Source organism: Uloborus diversus, chromosome 3 (assembly GCF_026930045.1).
Source record: "Uloborus diversus isolate 005 chromosome 3, Udiv.v.3.1, whole genome shotgun sequence".
Lineage (NCBI taxonomy): Eukaryota > Metazoa > Arthropoda > Arachnida > Araneae > Uloboridae > Uloborus > Uloborus diversus.
In genome coordinates this window covers 17,546,651-17,565,302 of record NC_072733.1, presented here as the reverse complement: position 1 = coordinate 17,565,302, position 18,652 = coordinate 17,546,651, and the positions used below count along the sequence as shown (strand labels likewise).

The following is an 18,652-nucleotide window of genomic DNA, read 5'->3' as shown; positions in this document are numbered from 1 at the left end:
ACTTTAACTATGCTACACCCCTCAAAACTGGGGGTCAAATTTTCACACACCAGAAGAGTGACAGTAAGTTTCATCAAAGGTTACCAAAAAAATTATTATAGTGATAAATAAATAACTGTAACCTAAATCAAAAAATATATTATTCCATGACAAAACAAAACACTGGTAAAACATTGATTCTCCTTACAAATTGCCTGTTAAGCATTCCTGGGAAAATAATTAAGGTAAAGAATTTTTTTCTGTTCTTACCTCTTAATTCAACTACACACTATGAGCAGAGTTAAAAGTTTTCTCCTATTTAAATCAAAAATAATGTTGTCCAGGAGTGTGACAGCAAAAGTGTTATATGTATCCCATTTTTGAACCTCAAATTTTTAATGAGAAACAGCAGACAAATCATATGAACTAAATACTCAAGGAATTCAAAGATTAAAAATTCCTTTTTTTCTTAAATCTATAATAATTTACTCATTTTTATGACATTAGAATGCCTTTAAAACCTGGGGACAAATTTGAAAATGATGTACCTTGATTATTTATATAATTAAATTTATTTAAATAATGTTTACTTTACACCTTTAAAAATATGTAATTTAGCAGTACAAATTAAATTTGTGGAATGTTGTTATAAAATTTTAAAATAATTTAAGAAAATTTGAGAAACGAATGGGAACACGCTGAAAGAGTGACTTTCTGGTTATTCAAAAATTTTTGCAGAAAAAAATAGAGGAGTTATTGTTTTTATAAGAACGGAATAACATTGGAAAATTTATTTCAACTAATAAAAAACAAAAAAAGTTCTAGGTCAAACAATCTTTGTGTCAAGCTCCTGGGACATAATACTGTTAGGATTTTGGAGAATAACCCATACATTTCAGTAATACATATCATTAGTGTTTCTTATTTAAATTCTGATTATTTAGTAGAATAACAGAATAGAAATATTTACAGCAATTTAAGATATTTGATTACATTATAACAAGACACTGCAACACTTATGCATTAAAACAAGAATCTGAAATACTTTTGCATTTAAATATGATAGGTACTGAAACATTTTCGCATTAAAATATGATTACTGAAATACTTTTCACATTAAAAAATTGCAGTTAACAATGGTTTCAACTTCTATTGTGCATGGAATGTCAAAATGTACCTTCTATAATTATATCATTTACTGACTCACATTTGTTTTGGTTTGATATCAGATTGAATTCTTTATTATAATTTTTGGATAGACGTTTTTTTCTTAAAGGAAGAGCAAGATTTCTTATGTTCTCTGTATTTTTTTCAGAATGTTTGCATCTTTTTCGTTTACTGCTTTGCTTAACACCTGTGTTTTGAGCTACAGTAAGTCTTTGTTGTGACGTATTTTAGGACTGGTTCCACCAAATTAATTAACCCATCCATCGTTTCTTGATCATTTATTTCGAACGACAGGGTCCGAATTTCAGCCAACATTTCTCTGACTTTGGCGCCTTTAATATTTACAGATTTTCCTTGCTGTTTTTGTTGATCTACAGTTATTTCATTTGAAACATCGTCATCTTTTTTATTTTCTATATTATTTTCTTTTGTTGGTGATGCGGCTTCATTGACAAATCCATCATCAGATACTCCATTTGCATTTCCTAATTCTGTGTTAACTTTTAAATTTTCTTTTGAATGTGTGCCAACATATACACCGTTAACAGACATATCCAAGTTAAAGTATGGGCTGTGTCTAAATTTTGGTGATAAATTATCCCATGTTATGTTGGTATAGTTAAATACAGAAAAAAAAATGCTTGCAAAGCCACTTCCTCCTTTGCCAGTCATAACACTGACAAGAAGGCATCAGATCATCATCACCAAAATCAACAATGTAAAATGAGTCTGTATTTGTCTGGCTGCGTATTTGAAAACAAATTCTAGAACTTGATATACGTGTAACATCATGTGATACAATGCTATTAGCCAAAGATATTCTTTCCATACAGTGTAAGATAAACGGCCTTGGCCTATTAATTAGGTACTGTGGAATATCTGCAGAATATTTTCTATAACCAGAGGAGTATTTAATATTTAATTCCTCATATGATCGATAACTATCGGGTATAAACTTTGTAATTATTAATTTTAACATACTGTGTAGAGGCATTGAAATTTTGTTGAATAAATAATCATATTTTAGACGTCTGTTTTGACGCTCAACTCCATTGTTGGTATTGATTGGCAGCTCCATTTCATCCTTCCGAAAGGCCCACACCCATCTCTTACGAACAGAAAGCCATTCTTTCTCAAACCAATTTTGCATTTTTTGGTTTGTTATCCAAAAATTTCTGTTTTTTAGTACCTCCACAGTTTTGTCGAAAACTTCCACTGATTCTGCATTTGCTATGTCCCTTAAATGTTTCAAAACACAGTCTCTCTCTGCTTGATTGACTCCATTTACTGATTTTTTTATCCAGCGCTCCCAGGCTTGCTCCCGATGAAAATCGCATAGAAACACAAAAGTCTCAGGAAAAACAGCTTCAACAGCATTAATTTCCTGTTCACAGAAGTCCGTCATAAAACTTTTAGGGTTCCAAGTTAGGTTTGCCTCTTTTATTACATTAATTGCTTCTTTAATGCTAGCAGTTGTTTCATCTTGGGTAATAAATATAGCAACAACTTGATAATTTACATTCGTTTTGACACATATGAAAAACAAGGGAAAAGTATACTTTGTCGTCCGATAAGTAGCATCTAAAAGACACATCATGTTTCCGTAGGTCTGGAGCAAATACTTTTGTTTTGAAGACTGATATACTATCAACATATTTTTTGTAGTTTTATCTTCAATATTTTTGCCTTCAGTTTCATGGTGAGATCTAAAGAAGAAGAAGTCATCAGGATATTTCTCCAAATGGTCATCTACCATATGTTGAATATTTTTCTGTAGAAAAAAAAGAGATAAAATTCTGAAACTCCTCTCCTGCGGACACTCCTCTGTTACCGACAAAAATATCTGTCCCGTTAGTGTCCGCTTTAGAGGGGTTTTACTGTATTTACATACTGACTTATATGCAGAGAAGAACTGCTTATACGTTTTAGAAGGGACTGCGTGAAAAATCTTACAAACTAGAAACATATAATAGGTATGTTTATATGTATTGGATTCTGCAGCGACTAATTTAAGAAGTGCATGAATGGCAAGAACGTACGAAAGAGAAACTTATCGACAGTGCTACATTGTTATGTACAGTTTTAATTGCTCTAAAAAATTTCCAACCATAAAAAAAAAACTTTTGTTTTTACATGCCTTCAAATGTTGAACAATACTGGGCATATGGTAAACTCTGCATACTATTGTTAATCAACATAATATAAATGTTCTTTGTATTATATCCATACTTTTATCTGCTCTTGACAAAAAATAATTTTCTTTTAACTTATATGAAAGCATGGAAATGAAAACTACCATTTTAATTTCATTTTGAGGGATTAGTTTCCACAAAAATATAATTGCATTAGGCTAAAAAAAAGTTACGAATGTAGAATGTAATGTCGACTTGACTTCTTGACTTCATCTGTTACTGTCCAACCAATACCTCCCCCCCCCCCCCCCGATTATTATCCATTTAACAAGTGTCAGACCTTTTCCGTTTTTAGCATCACGAAACATAAACCGAAAAAAAAAAAAATGTTCGCATCATTCTGAAATTAAGAGAAAAATTAGATGACCTTCGTGCAGCCAAAATATTAAATTTCTCTTACCACTGACGATACATACACACTAATCAACCCATTTATTTTCAGTATTTGTGCTTTTAAACTTTTTTTTTTCATCATGAAATGCGAAATCATATTGTTTTAGATCTCATTACAAATATTCTGATAGAAGCATTTAAACATCACACTTCAACGGAAGGAAGCACTACAAGTAAACAAGTAGGCGTTTACAACTCTCCGATGGCTAAGCCAATGGCGTTGCTCTGTTGAGCACTCGAACAGAAGTCTAGTAGGGATGGAAATGTCGCCACCGGTATAACGGTAAGTAACCGGTTACTAACCACAGCGTTCTATGATCAACCGGTTACCTACCGCACCGGTTACCCTTTTAAGCAGTTGATTGGTTGAGTGGAGCATGTGATCATTAGCTGTCACGTGATTTAGTAAAATTCAGGATTAAAAATATGTTTTTGGTGTTTTAATGCTGTATTTTTGGTTTGCGAGAAAGATTTCATGATGATGTGCTTTGTTTGGCATTCGAATGCGCCAATAGTGAATGAAGATCATGTTGTAGCGTAAAATGTAGAAGCCGACCTGTCATTTGATCGATCCATAGTCTTAAGAAAAAGCATGTAAAAATTCAATCGGATCCGTCTTAAATATTCTGTGGCCTTCTATTTAGTTCTCATATTTGATTTTATTGAATATGCATTTAGGCATCAGAATCGAAGAAAGTTTTTTTTCAAAAAAAAAAAAAAAAATTGTTTTCAAGCTTTTTTTGCTGTTATTCCTGCATCGTTCTTTTGAATATAAAGTATAAGTCTTTTGAATATAAGTATAATGCGCTACTGCTTCAAACGAACTTTATTATGGAAGCATCGATAACAAAATGGGCAGCAAAAGAGAGTGCTAGTACAGTGGTGGAAAAATTATAGACTCAATTTTTTTTCCTTTGTTTCAATTATAACATGACTCAGTTTAAATTATTTTCATTGAAGTTAAGATGAATAGTTGAAGAAATAGTTCTAAAATTAGTACAACTTATCACCTAAATTAAAAAATTCATGAAATTAGAAAATTTGCAAATTTAATATTTTATCATTAAGTGAAACCTGGACAAAAGTATAAACTCAAAAGTAAAAAATCCAGGATTACGAGAAAGTTTCGTTCGAAAAAGTTAATTTAACGCCATAGAATGAATAAATGTTGCCATCAGTGATTGCTAAAAGTTTTGTTTTTGAAAATTAATGAGAAACACATAAATGCACCGCTGGACAAAATTATAAACTCATTTTTTTTTTTTTTTTCATTTTATCAATCATAATTTAACTCAGTTAAAAAAAAATGTTCCAGTAAAGATAATAATCACTAAAATAGTCCTAAATTTAGTATAACTCATAAACTTTATAGAATAAATAATTTCATTAAAAAAATTCTCAACTTTTATATCTTAATAACACATGAAACCTGGACAAAAGTATCAATTCAAAACTAAGAAACTCTGAAGTTTGGTAGAGTTGTATTCAAATACTTAATCAGTTAATATCCAAAAATTAACCAATGCTGAATTACAAAATTACGAACTTACGATACTGCATAGACACAATTATAAGCTGATAAAATTTTAATTATTTTTGTTTTGAGTTTAATTAATTTACATTTGCAATTTCTTTAGTAAAACAAAAGCAAAGATTTAGGAAAATGTAATTTTGCTATTAACATGGATAAATTGAAAAAAAAAAAAAAAATCAATTTTTGAAAAGTTTTAAAAATTAACACTGCTTTAAATGTAGCCATCAGTGTAAACTACAAACTTTTATAAACGAGTTGGGACACCATTTTTCTGAATTACCTCGAATATGCGGCTGGGAATATATTTCACAAGAGTTTCCAACAGCTGCAGTGGCATATGGTTCTATACTGAAAGTATTGCCCTTTTAATTCCTCTACGGTTTGGTACTGGTGCACATCATGATAAACTTTGCGAAACATGGTCTAACAAAGATTTTCAATCGGATTGAGATCCGGACTACGAGCTGGCCATTTGATAACTTTGATATCCCAGAACTTGAACCATTCTTTTGTACTTTTCGCTGTGTGTACACTCGCGTTATCTTGCTGAAATAACCAGTTACTTCTAGGAATCAGATGAGCAAAGGGTAAGAGATGATCGTCCAGTATTAATTGGTAATCTTCAGCGTTCTGTCTTCCATTGAGAAAAGCCAATCCTGCTTTACCATGTTGAGAGAAACCAGCCCAAACCATTACAGAGAATTTTTTAAAAAAAAATGAGTTTATAATTTTGTCCAGCGGTGCATTTATATGTTTCTCATTAATTTCCAAAAATAAAACTTTTAGCAATCACTGATGGCAACATTTATTCATTCTATGGCGTTAAATTAACATTTTCGAACAAAACTTTCTTGTAATACTGGATTTTTTACTTTTGAGTTTATACTTTCGTCCAGGTTTCACGTAATGATAAAATATTAAATTTGCAAATTTTCTAACTTCATGAATTTTTTAATAGGTGATAAGATGTACTAATTTTAGAACTATTTCTTCAACTATTCATCTTAAATTCAATGAAAATAATTTAAACTGAGTCATGTTATAATTGAAACAAAAGAAAAAAAAATTGAGTCTATAATTTTGTCCACCACTGTATACTTTAAAATCTAACATACTCTATTGCTGACTTTTTTGTTCTATAAGCTACACTTTTTTGGATTGTGACAGGTAGATAAGAATAGTTTTTGTACAAAGTTGTTTCACTTATGGTGTTTTGATGTATTTTGAATATTTTTAAAGGGTATAAATGAACATGTAAAAAATAATGTTTTACAGTTAAAAAACTAAAATAAGAAAATAACTTGTAGTAAGTTTTAAAAGTCAATTGAATTTTTTTCAATGCAAATTTAAATATTAACAGATGTCTTTGAAAAACACAAAATTTCCAGAAAATAAATTTAGTTTAAAATTGAAAATTCATCATTTTATTAAATGTACATCTGCTCTAAATATGGGTCTGTCTTATGTTTCAGAAGTTAGTTTTTGAAGCAGAACAGCAGGCAGCACAGGCAGAGAAATTAAACAGTTCGTATTTTTAGAGCTTACGTATTTAAACAAAAGAAAGAAAAATGACTTCATTGTCGGCTTGGTTAACAGAAACATCGGTTAATCGAAGCTCGGATAATCGAGATTCTATTGTATCAATATGTTATCTCAACTGTATCATGACTTTCAAAACAAATCAGCAACTGTTTTGAAATTCACACAGAAATAGTTTCTGAATTATTCAGTAAAACTTATATGTTATGAAGTGTTATGATTTTCTTTATAAGCTAATTTAAAAAAAACTTAAGTGAGGTAAGGGTTTTTTTAATAACCTTGCCCTCGTGTTATAATCATTATGACAATGTTCCTAAGTAAAGTCGCTCATTGTCTAGCATCTCGGTGACATAATATTGGGTTTAGTATTTAAATGACTTGAAACGTTAAAGATGTTTTCCGTCCACATTCAAAGTTTTTTCGTGCATAATATTCATGTACTTAGAAATAGATTCATTGCACTAAAGGAACCCTAAAAAATAAATAAATAAAATAAAAAACACGCACATTTAAAAATAAAGTCATTAAAACTTTGTTATGTAACATTGAAGGCGGCGGCAGGGGGGGGGGGGTTGCTATTCAACTTCCCATGCCCCCTCCAAAAGATTTTTCTGTACCCGCCCCTGAGTGCAACCTCAGCCAAGATCTTGATAAAATTTAAAACTATGAATTCAAATTCTCTTTAAAAAAATATTTTTTTGAATTAATAAAATGGTTTTTGAAAATTTGAAGCTTTTCTTATATATTGCTATGCCATACATATACAGTAGAACTCTACAACAACTATCCGAATCGCTTTCAGAATTTGAGCAAAAAATTAAGGCGATCGCACTTGCTGCGATTTGCAAAATGAAGATTCTGTCGCGACTCATGCTATTATCCTTCTCTCCGCAACAGCACTTGTTAGTACTTAGCATGAAAATCGTTACCTTTCTACTTGATTAATTGAAAGTTCTTTTTCTTTTAAAAGAGTATTTCTGATCTTCAACATTCATACAGTAAAAAGATTAAAATAACCCCTTTTTCAGAAAAAATTCTAACAATCCGAATGGGGTCCAGTTGATTCGGATAATTGGAGTTCTACTGCAATTTAGAAGTTATTTGTTGTTCTAAATAAAGTATATGTCCTTAAATTCGTGTATTAAACATTTTATGTGATGCATATTTCTAATAACCAGTAAAGTTTCAAAGAATCAAAATAGAGAAATCTTTTTTCTAATGAAAATGACTCATTTTCAATTTAATATTGAAAAATGCAAAGGTGGTACACTTTTACATAAGAATTTGGTTTAATGCATCTTGCATATCCGAGGATGTGTGTCCTTCGTTACATATATATATATATATATGTAATATGAAAAATCCTTTGCTAGGCCTTTTCCATATTAAGTTCTGTTCACTTATATGTCAGCGCGTATGAGTCACAGACATTATTTATTACACACTTAAATGCTTCTCACACCATATATGGCTATGTTGTGGGCTCAGATGAGATTTCCCTTAAAGTACCTACCAGACACTTTTTTTCCCTCCAGACTTAAGCCAGCCTCTGTCTGCGGTGCAAAGCCCAATAATATTTCGTTATTACAATCTGCTCCTCCTATATAGATCACGTGCGATCACATGATCGAGGGATAATTATCTGTAACCTTTTAATGATATTCCCTATATAAAAATCGTGGCACAACTAAACAGGGGGTTAGTTAGTTAAGAGAAGTTCCTGCTGTCATATTCCATGTAAAAATAAAGATGTGATTAGTGAATGTAGCTCTGTCCTCTTCCTACGTGGTAGATTATCACGCCACAACACTGCAACTTGCGAAAACAAGATTCGTAATAAGAACCGAGCGGCGGTTCTTACAAGCCGGTAGGATTCGAACCTACGCGGGGAAACCCCAATGGATTTCAAGTCCATCAAATTCTTTTTGCCTTTTGTTGCACTATCAGTGGGTTGAACGCTGTCTTCATTTCCTAAAATACTTAAAGAGTAAGCATTATACTTGTTCCCTTCAATTTTTGTCAACAGTTCTTTAAGTAGCCCAATCAATTTCTTGTTTTTTAAAGCTGGATTCTTCAAAGCACTTTTAGAATATTCTTCTGATCTCCCATACAAAGCTATAGCTTCAACCCATTTATTTGCAGCAGCATAAACTTCAGCTATATAAAAGCACCTATGAGCTTTATAAGCTAATATACTTGCTTCTGCTTCATCAAGGAAATTAGAATCCGATTCTACCCCCGGCAGTTGCTTCATTTCATGTAAGTTCTGAATGATGATCTCATACGGCCGAACAAGATCTTGGGGCTTTGTCACTCTTTTGCCCTCGATTGCTGTTTCAGAAGTTGAGCCCATATTTTGCTTAAGGGATTCAATAAACAAAAGATTTCGTTCTATAGTTTTGGAAAGTCGAATGTAAGTCAAGTACGATTGTAGAAAGGCAAGCCTAGAAATTCTTTAAAGAGATTTTTGATTATTACACGTATTCATTGTTGTACTGGGTAAATGAGAGTTTTGTGATTATGTTTTAATTTTTTGCAGAAAAAATTTACTTCCAAGTTTTCTTTGCCTCAAATCGGTATTAAACTATGGCTGCTGAAGATGGTGTAGATTTAAAAAATGAAGAAGGTGCCAATGTTAGTAATTCTAAAGAGCTAGATATTCATCAGAAAACATTTACTCTGGAGATATTGCATATAATCAAGGATGCTCAGCAGCAGCATGGGTTACGTCATGGTGACTACCAGCGTTACAGAAGTTATTGCAGCCGCAAATTACGACGCATACGGAAATCTTTGCATTTTATTCTGGCCTCCAAGCACAGATATCAAGCAAAAAAAATTACAGAAGAGGTATTGACTGATGTTAGATTTCTATACATTCCATTGATGATGGCTGAGAGAGCTTGGGGATATGCTATGCAGTTGAAGCAGGAAGCTAATACTGAAACTAGAAAGAAGTTTCATTTGGTTTCAAGGTTGAGAAAAGCAACGAAAATTGCTTCTGATTTAGAAACTCTTTGCGAAAGTTCGAAATGTGACGCTAGAACTAAACTTGAAGCGCAGGCATATTCTGCTTGGATAAAAGGGTCATTATATTTTGAGCTGCAACAATGGCAGTCAGCTATAGAATGTTTCAGAATATCACAGACAATATATGAAAAGCTTTCTGAAGCATTGAATGAAGATGAAGTTGTTTTATACAAGCCGGTAGGATGATAAATGAGGGCAGAGCTGTAGCATTTTAAAATTTTTGCAGCATTGAGTGATTTGCGTAAGATAATACCATGCTTCATCCGCAAGAGGATTTTTTGCTTCAAGACATCGAAACAGTGTCTTTCGGAGTTAACCGCCAACAACAGTAAAACCACTTCAGAATATCCGAAGAAAGAAAAAGAAAGTTTTAAGTGCAAGATGAAGACCAGAGATCATTTCAGTGGAACTCCAGCGAAGATTTTTCCGAGTGTTGGTGCTCAGCGCATCTGTTGAATGTGAGAGTGTGACCCATCCAGGGTGCGAAAACATCATTAGGATCCACTTGCTGGTGATAAATTGTGCCACCATATGGTTTACTGTGATGATCAGATGAAAGGGGCCTCGCTCGTTGAAAGTTCGATTTGCAAGGATCTCTTGTGTGTTTTTTTCCCTTTCGTTCAATTGAAATCTTGAGATCAGGCTGGTGATTGAGTTACATTTGTTTTTAGATTTCGGAATATGATACTTTTACTTTCTTGAAATACGTATTTTCGTCCATATTGTGATTTTTAGGGAAAGGTTTTCATGATCCCTTTGCATTAATTATGGTTAATATGTATAATATTTATCGGCCAAGCTCTTTAAAAGGCTCATGCCGTTATGGTAGTATTTTGTTTGGTTGCCAAAAATGTTTCATGTAATGTAAATGTGTTTTCTGTTCTGATTTAAAGTAAGATAGTCTCTTTTGTGGTACTATTTTTATATGTCTTTAATTTGTATCATTTGTTAAAATTTTACTAAGTAATTTGAATATGAATGTGGAAAGTAGAAGAAATGCTTTAAAGTTTGGTGAAATTAGAGATAATGATATTGCGTAGTGGCAAAACTAGTCAAAACCTTGAAATAGAAAATGACCCAGAAATAGTCCCTTCTAATAAAAATAATTCAAAAATGGAAAACAAAGAGTCAAATCGAAAAGATGCGGAAACTCAAGCTGAGGTACCGCCTGAATTAAACGTAAATAACACAGATGCGGAATGCCAAACTGTGACTGAGAGAATACAAGAACTAAATTTAGCCGGGATTTCTGGTTCTGAAAATGAAGCAAAACAAACAAATACGGGTAGTAATCCAGAAATCTTATTGTTTGAGCCAGAGTTGGGAATAAATTTTTCAGCTTGGTTAGCTCATTTTAACCAACAAACGAACCTAAATAAATTAAATGATAGCTGGAAGTTAAAAAATTTTCAGAAATTTATTCGCGGATCCGCCTTAAAAATCTATATTAATCAATGTTTGTGTTGCACTTCTTTTCGCGAGATAATAGACATTTTTGAGGAACATTATTTCACCCCGATGAGTAGTTTCACAAATTTCCAGAACTTGAGATTCTCGGGAAACGCCAAAGAATTATTCTCTTATTTCACTGAAAAAGTAGAACTGGGGAGGAAAATAAATCTCTGTAACAAACATATTCTAGAAGGGCTCTCGGTTGGGTTGCCGCAACAAATTAAATCTTTTCTGCTAATTAAAGACCCGCAAACTCCCACAGAATGGCTTCAAGTGGTCACTAAGATAATTAACGAGGTACCACATGAAATGTCAAAAAATGAATTTAAGACCAAGACACAAGAACCAAGTGCTTATAGGGGACCTACCCAATTTTATGAAAACTGGATACCGCGAAACCAAATGCAAAACAATTTTCGGCAAAACCCTAATTACGCTCACCAAAGTAGAAATAATTTTCGACCAAATAATTTTAGTCAACCACAGGACAAACGTCGTGTTTTAAACCATAACGAAGAAAAGAACGCCCGTAAAAAACAAACAACACATTATACACGGGAGCTACCTCCTAATCCTTGTAAATTCTGTGCACGACGAGGAATTATTAACGCATATCATTGGGGACAAACCTGCATAAATAAACCAAATACCTCGACGGTTGAACCATTACTAGAGTCCCCGAATAAGGATAAACAATTTAGGGAAGGAGAGGAAAATTCAAATGAAGCATGACAATTACTAGTGCCCGGGTATATAGAAAGCGAAATAATCTACAAAAGTGAAAAGAAATTATATAATGAAAATAAATTATATAATGAAGTGTACACTAAAAATAAAAGAAACTCGAGTTTATTACAAAAGATTTGTTTAAATTTAGATACAGGATCAACCTTAAACATTATTCCTAGTGTGATTGCAAAAACATTAAATGTCTCGATTGAAGAAAAAACAATCGTGAATGTTAAGCAAACGCAGGGAATTCTGACACTTAACCGAACATGCACGCTCCACCTTAAAGTTGGTAATATCGTTAGACCGGTGGAATTTTTTATTCTAGACACCGATTTACCATATGCCATATTAGGTTTAAAGAGTTGCATTCGATTTCATTTAGTCATTGACTGTATGAGACGGGTCGTTATGCAGGATCGGGAAAAACTGATCACTTTTTCTGAGTCCGCGCTAAATGATGTGTCTTTGCACATTTTGCCTGAAATCAAGGTTAAGGACAGTGAAAATAATGATCCTGGAAATGAAAATACTAAATTGAAGAAAAGTAAGCGTAGGAAAAAAGTTAACAAAACTAAAAAGAAAAAATGTTTTAAGGAAAATCGAACTGAAAACAGCATAAAAAAGGCACCAGTAATCAAGAAGGAGAAAAAAAGAAAATTTGGAGAAGCGAAATAAATGATCCTCTTCATTTTTCTAAAATTTCCGTGTTGGATTGCGGGGGTGGAGGCCTACGCTCACGTCAGTCAATCAACGGGGAATCGGAAAACGGAGAAAATGCGGATCTGAAGGAAATGCTCCAAAATTATGACGATATATTTTCGATAAATAAGTATGATGTTGGAACTATTAGAATTGAACCACAACGGGTAAGGTTAACATCAGACTTACCGGTGACATTAAGGGCATATAAAACGTCCCCTAAACAACAGGAAGAAATTGACAATCAAATTCGAGAATTGCTAAAAGCAAAAATAATAAAAGAGAGTTCAAGTCCTTATAGTGCACCTGTTACCCTAGTTTTTAAAAAAGACGAAAATAAAAAAAGTCGATTATGCATAGACTACAGGAAATTGAACCAAATTACAAAATCAGATGCAGAACCATTGCCGTTAATAGAAACACTCATAGATAAATTAGGAAAAAGCCGATATTTCTCAAAATTAGACATGGCGTCGGGATATTGGCATATACCCGTACATCCCCAAGATACAGAAAAGCTTGCATTTGTCACTAACAGTGGCCTATATGAGTGGAATAAATTACCGTTTGGTTGGAAAAATTCCGGAAGTATTTTCCAGAGAACTCTGCGCCGAATTCTGACAAAACAAAAAATTAAATTTGCAACTAACTATTTTGATGACATAATTATTTTTTCCGAGACTCTTACAGAACATTTAAATCACCTTAAACAAATCTTTGAAATGTGCAGGACAGAAAACATTAAGCTAAAAGCTTCTAAATGCTCTTTTTTACAGACAAAAATCGAATTTTTAGGTTATGAAATTTGTAACGGAATTGTTACCCCAGATAATAGTAATATTGAAGCTATTAAAAAATTGCAACCACCAACCAATGTCAAATCTCTTCAAAGATTTTTGGGGTCAATAAATGTGTATCACAAATTTATAAACAAGTATGCGACTATTAGAAATCCATTAAATCGTTTGCTGAAAAAAGACACAACTTGGCAATGGACAGATGAGTGCCAGTAAGCGTTTGAAGTTTTGAAAAATTCATTAATTTGTAAACCTATTTTAAAAATATTTGATCCCAGCAAAGAATGCCATATTTGTGTTGACGCGAGTCAAACTGGTGTGGGAGCAGTACTGAAACAGCCTGATGATTCTGGTACCTTACATCCTATAGCTTTCCATTCCCGCTCTTTAAAGGATTATGAAAAAAATTATGGAATTACGGAGCTGGAATGTCTGGCTGTAGTCGATTCTTTAAACAAATTTCATCACTATCTTTTTGGTCGAAAAATTACCATACATACTGATCACGCCTCGTTAGTTTGGCTCAAAAATGTAAAAAATTTAAAAGGACGTTTGTTCCGATGGTCCTTGTTATTAAGCATGTATGACTATGATATTAGGTACACGAAAGGTACCATGAATTTTGAGGCTGATATGCTCTCTAGAGACATACCTAAAAGTAATCTAAAAGAGGAAGATGCAGTAACAGTTACTGGAACCCAAGCTTCACATCTACTGCAACTGGAGGAAATTAAAGAGGCTCAAAAAAATGACAATTTAACGGGTAATTTCATTGAAATTAATAATATTTTATGCCTGCGTAGAAAGGGTTTTACAAGAATTGTTGTTCCATTCTCCTTAAGATATAAACTACTCAAAACTGTCCATGAAAAATTTGGACATCCAGGAATTCAAAAAACAATTAATTTACTTACGCCTGTTTACTATTGGCAAAATATAACAATAGACATAACTAATTTTAACAAGCATTGTCATACGTGTCAGGTAAATAAAAAACCTCGGCAAAAAAGATTTGGCCTGCTACAATCCATGCCTCCGGTTGAAAAAGCATTTGATCTTGTTGCAGTAGATAGTGTAGCTGGTTTCAATTACTACAATTCCACTAAAAAGTATATGACATTAATCATTGACCATCATTCAAGATATATGTGGTCTTTTGCGTCAAAGTCAATTACTTCTGAAACATACATTAACTTTCTTAAGCAAGTTTTCAGCGTACAAGTGCCTAAAAGTATTTTGAGTGATAAGAATCCGGCATTTACGTCTTCCCATTTTAAGAAGTTTCTAAAGCACAATAAAATTAAACAATTGTTGACTACAGCACACAGGCCAGAATGTAATGGCAAAGTGGAAAGACTAAACCAAACAATTGTCACTCGATTAAAGTGTAAAGTAAATGAAACTTCTAAAAAAGTTCCTTGGCCTAAATTACTGGAGCAGGTGACTCAAGAATATAACTTGACTCCACACTCAGTAACAAAGTTTCCTCCTTCATATTTAATGTATGGTATTGTACCTTTTGAAAATCCAATAAAAGAGGACATATATCCTCCGGTCGAACAAGCAAGGAAATTGGCAGTTGAAAGAACTAAAGAATACCACGAAAGAAATAAGATATACTACGATGCAAGATTTGTGGACAAAACTTTTAACACAAATGACACTGTCATATATGAAGAATTCAAATACCCTGATTCTCGAAAACTGTCTCAACCATTCAGTGGACCATATAAAATTCTTCAAAAAATTTCAGATGTTAATTACGAAATTAACAAACCGAATGCGCATACCAAAGAAAAAACACAAACAGTTCATATATCTAAACTGAGGAAATATAATGTACCGAGCAACTTCAAGCTATCTCACGAGTGAAATAATATTATTGTTCATCGTTGAGCTAAAAGAAGAAAGAATGTTGAGTACATATGTTGAACTATGTAAAGAACTTACAAAAAGTATTGAGTGTTACATAATTTTACCTCAAACTACAATGTCATTTTAATTGTACTGTGTTTTTATAACTTTAGTGTTATTGTATATGTAATGTGTATAATGTTATAACATTTCAGAAGAGTGAAGAAAAAAAAAGGAAGAGGTTGCAGATAATTTCCCGTCTTCATTTTCCCCCCTTATTCAATCCTGTCGTATTCTTTGGGGGAGGGGGGATGTAATATGAAAAATCCTTTGCTAGGCCTTTTCCATATTAAGTTCTGTTCACTTATATGTCAGCGCGTATGAGTCACAGACATTATTTATTACACACTTAAATGCTTCTCACACCATATATGGCTATGTTGTGGGCTCAGATGAGATTTCCCTTAAAGTACCTACCAGACACTTTTTTTCCCTCCAGACTTAAGCCAGCCTCTGTCTGCGGTGCAAAGCCCAATAATATTTCGTTATTACAATCTGCTCCTCCTATATAGATCACGTGCGATCACATGATCGAGGGATAATTATCTGTAACCTTTTAATGATATTCCCTATATAAAAATCGTGGCACAACTAAACAGGGGGTTAGTTAGTTAAGAGAAGTTCCTGCTGTCATATTCCATGTAAAAATAAATATGTGATTAGTGAATGTAGCTCTGTCCTCTTCCTACGTGGTAGATTATCACGCCACAACACTGCAACTTGCGAAAACAAGATTCGTAATAAGAACCGAGCGGCGGTTCTTACATATATATATATATATATATATATATATATATATATATATATATATATATATATATATATATATATATATATATATATATATGTCTATTTTTTTAAGGGTTTTCGCTAGCCTTCAGTCTCCGTCCAAGCGACGAAAATCTGGCTTTTGAAAATGTCCGAAGGCTCAAAAGAGTGTAGGGGTTAGGGGGCGTGGTCCTTGAAGATGATTTATCGCTGTTTTCGGAAAATTGGGCTATATTACTGTCTCTTAATATTACTGATTTAATAAATGTGGTTGATAAATGACTATGGAATCAAAAATCGGACCGAAAAGATTCCAAATTTCTCCGTGTTTTTGGCTGTATTTTATATATTGGACTTCCAAAGCAGAAAATAAGTGCATTGGACATGAGAGCTAATCAAAGAGTCATGCAAATGGTAGGATATGCGTTTCATACAAAAGGCTATAAAATTTGGGATCCCATAAATCGCGAAGTGATAGAAACGCTGAATGTTACATTCAATGAAAATGAATTCTGGGCAAAAGAAAAAAAAAAAAAAATACAGAAACGGGAAACAGAGGGATACAGTTTTATTTAACCACTGAGTAAATATGAAGAAGAGGAAGAAATCGAAGAACAGCCTGAAAATCATATATTACCAGGTAGTGAAATTAAATGAGTTGAAGAGTTCCAAGGCAAACTAGAGAATGCAGGGATACGTATTATTCTATTGACGCGACGATTCTAAAGTACAAATACGTTCGATCGCGAAGCCGAGATTTATTGTTCTGAAAATAACATTGAATATGACCCAAACTATTTTGACTTCACTTGTGATGATAATTCGAGAAATGTATCAGATTCTGATGGAGATAGGGGGGATAATTCAAGTAAGCTAGAAGCTAACATTTCCGAAGTTGTAATTCATTCGAATTTCAAACAAAGTTCGAGAACGCCCAGAAAGTGAAGATTGAAAAAACGCAATGGCTCAAAAAAATTCAGATCATCTGAGAAAGAAACGTTTACGAATAAATAAATAAATATATAAATATATATATATATATATATGACCACAAAATATCGTCCTTAAGAAGTAGAAAACGTCCTATACGTAACTATACTAAACGTATATATATATATATATATATATATATATATATATATATATATATATATATATATATATATATATATATATATATATATATATATATATATATATATATATATATATATGGGGGGCGCGGGAAGCGCGCGGTGTGTGGCGCGCTTCCCGGGAGAACGGTAAGGTCTAAAAAGATGAAATTTGATATACGGGTGCTGTTTTTGCCGAAGATGTGCACCTCGGGCTTCGAGTTTTGATATTTTAAATAGAAAAAAAGTTATTTAATGTTTTATGTGTTTTTTTGCACTTTTTATCTCACAGATTCCAAACCAATCGCACCACACAAATATTTTTTGTACTATAGTGTAGGAAATTTAATTTTAAATATGATGAATGAAAAAAATTTGAAGACAGAGCAATTTTCGTATTTTTTTACGAATTTTTGAAAAAACCTTTAATTTGCATTTTTTCCTGGGTTTTATTTTTTTCTAATCTCATCCTGCGAGAAGTATCAAAGCCTCATTTCTAAAATTTAAGTTGGTAATAGTAAAAACATTTCGCCCTCTTCAGAAGAAAAAAGTTCTTAAAAATATGCAATAGTTTTTCTTTTACAATTTTTTTAATGCTGAACACATCATGTCTTTCCATGCATCGGTCGAAAAAGCGTTCTTCATTGCTTTATGCCTATGACGTCACTACTTGGATTTCGATTCGATATTTACGACGGAATACGGAATCTTAATCGCAAGCAATGTTAATCTTTTTTTTTACTCGATAGCTTACTTCTACATTTTCTGACGTGATGACCACGTGTTTTTCCGGTTCCGTTTTTTTCTTTCATTTTTTTTTTGTTTTATTTAGGGATTGCATTTATTTTTTTTCCGTCCCCCCAAGTTGAACGTTTTGCTGTATGTATATTATGTTACATTTTATAGTTGTGCGCATTTGATTCAATAAAAACAGCGAGATTTTTTTATCGTTGTCAAACGCTACTTTTTCCTCACTACGGCGAATTTTGAACTTTTTTTCTGCTCTACTTAAACAAAACAGCGGTTTTTTGAGTGATCTTTGTTTTTATAAGGAAATTCGCGGGGAGGGTAAAATAAATAGAGATGGATAAGAAAGGGATAGGAAATATGGATGGATAGATCGTAAAGGTAGATTGCCGAAGGCGGCAATCTTGGCGCAAAAATGTGAACGGCACAAAAAAAAGATAGAGATGGATTGATAATTACTGCTGCCAAATTTATTTAAACAGCCGCCGAAGACGGCAAATTTGAAGTAAAAAGGTAAATGACAAGTTAGCCAAACAGCCGCCGTAGGTGGCTGCTTGCACAGAAAGGTGAATGGCGTAAGAAGGCGAACCAACTGAT

General features: G+C 32.8%; 1 protein-coding gene across 1 annotated transcript in view; it reads right to left on the bottom strand.

The window, feature by feature from the left end:
* LOC129218246 (uncharacterized) overlaps window positions 1-11,953 on the bottom strand; it is a 31,561-nt gene extending 19,608 nt beyond the window's left edge. Inside the window, exons 1-2 of the mRNA XM_054852470.1 lie at window positions 11,937-11,953; window positions 8,649-9,257 (exon numbers count right to left, since the gene is read on the bottom strand). Coding sequence (XP_054708445.1) covers window positions 8,649-9,257; window positions 11,937-11,953 — 626 coding nt within the window. The remainder of the gene's footprint in view (window positions 1-8,648; window positions 9,258-11,936) is intronic.
* Window positions 11,954-18,652: the final 6,699 nt, after the last annotated feature.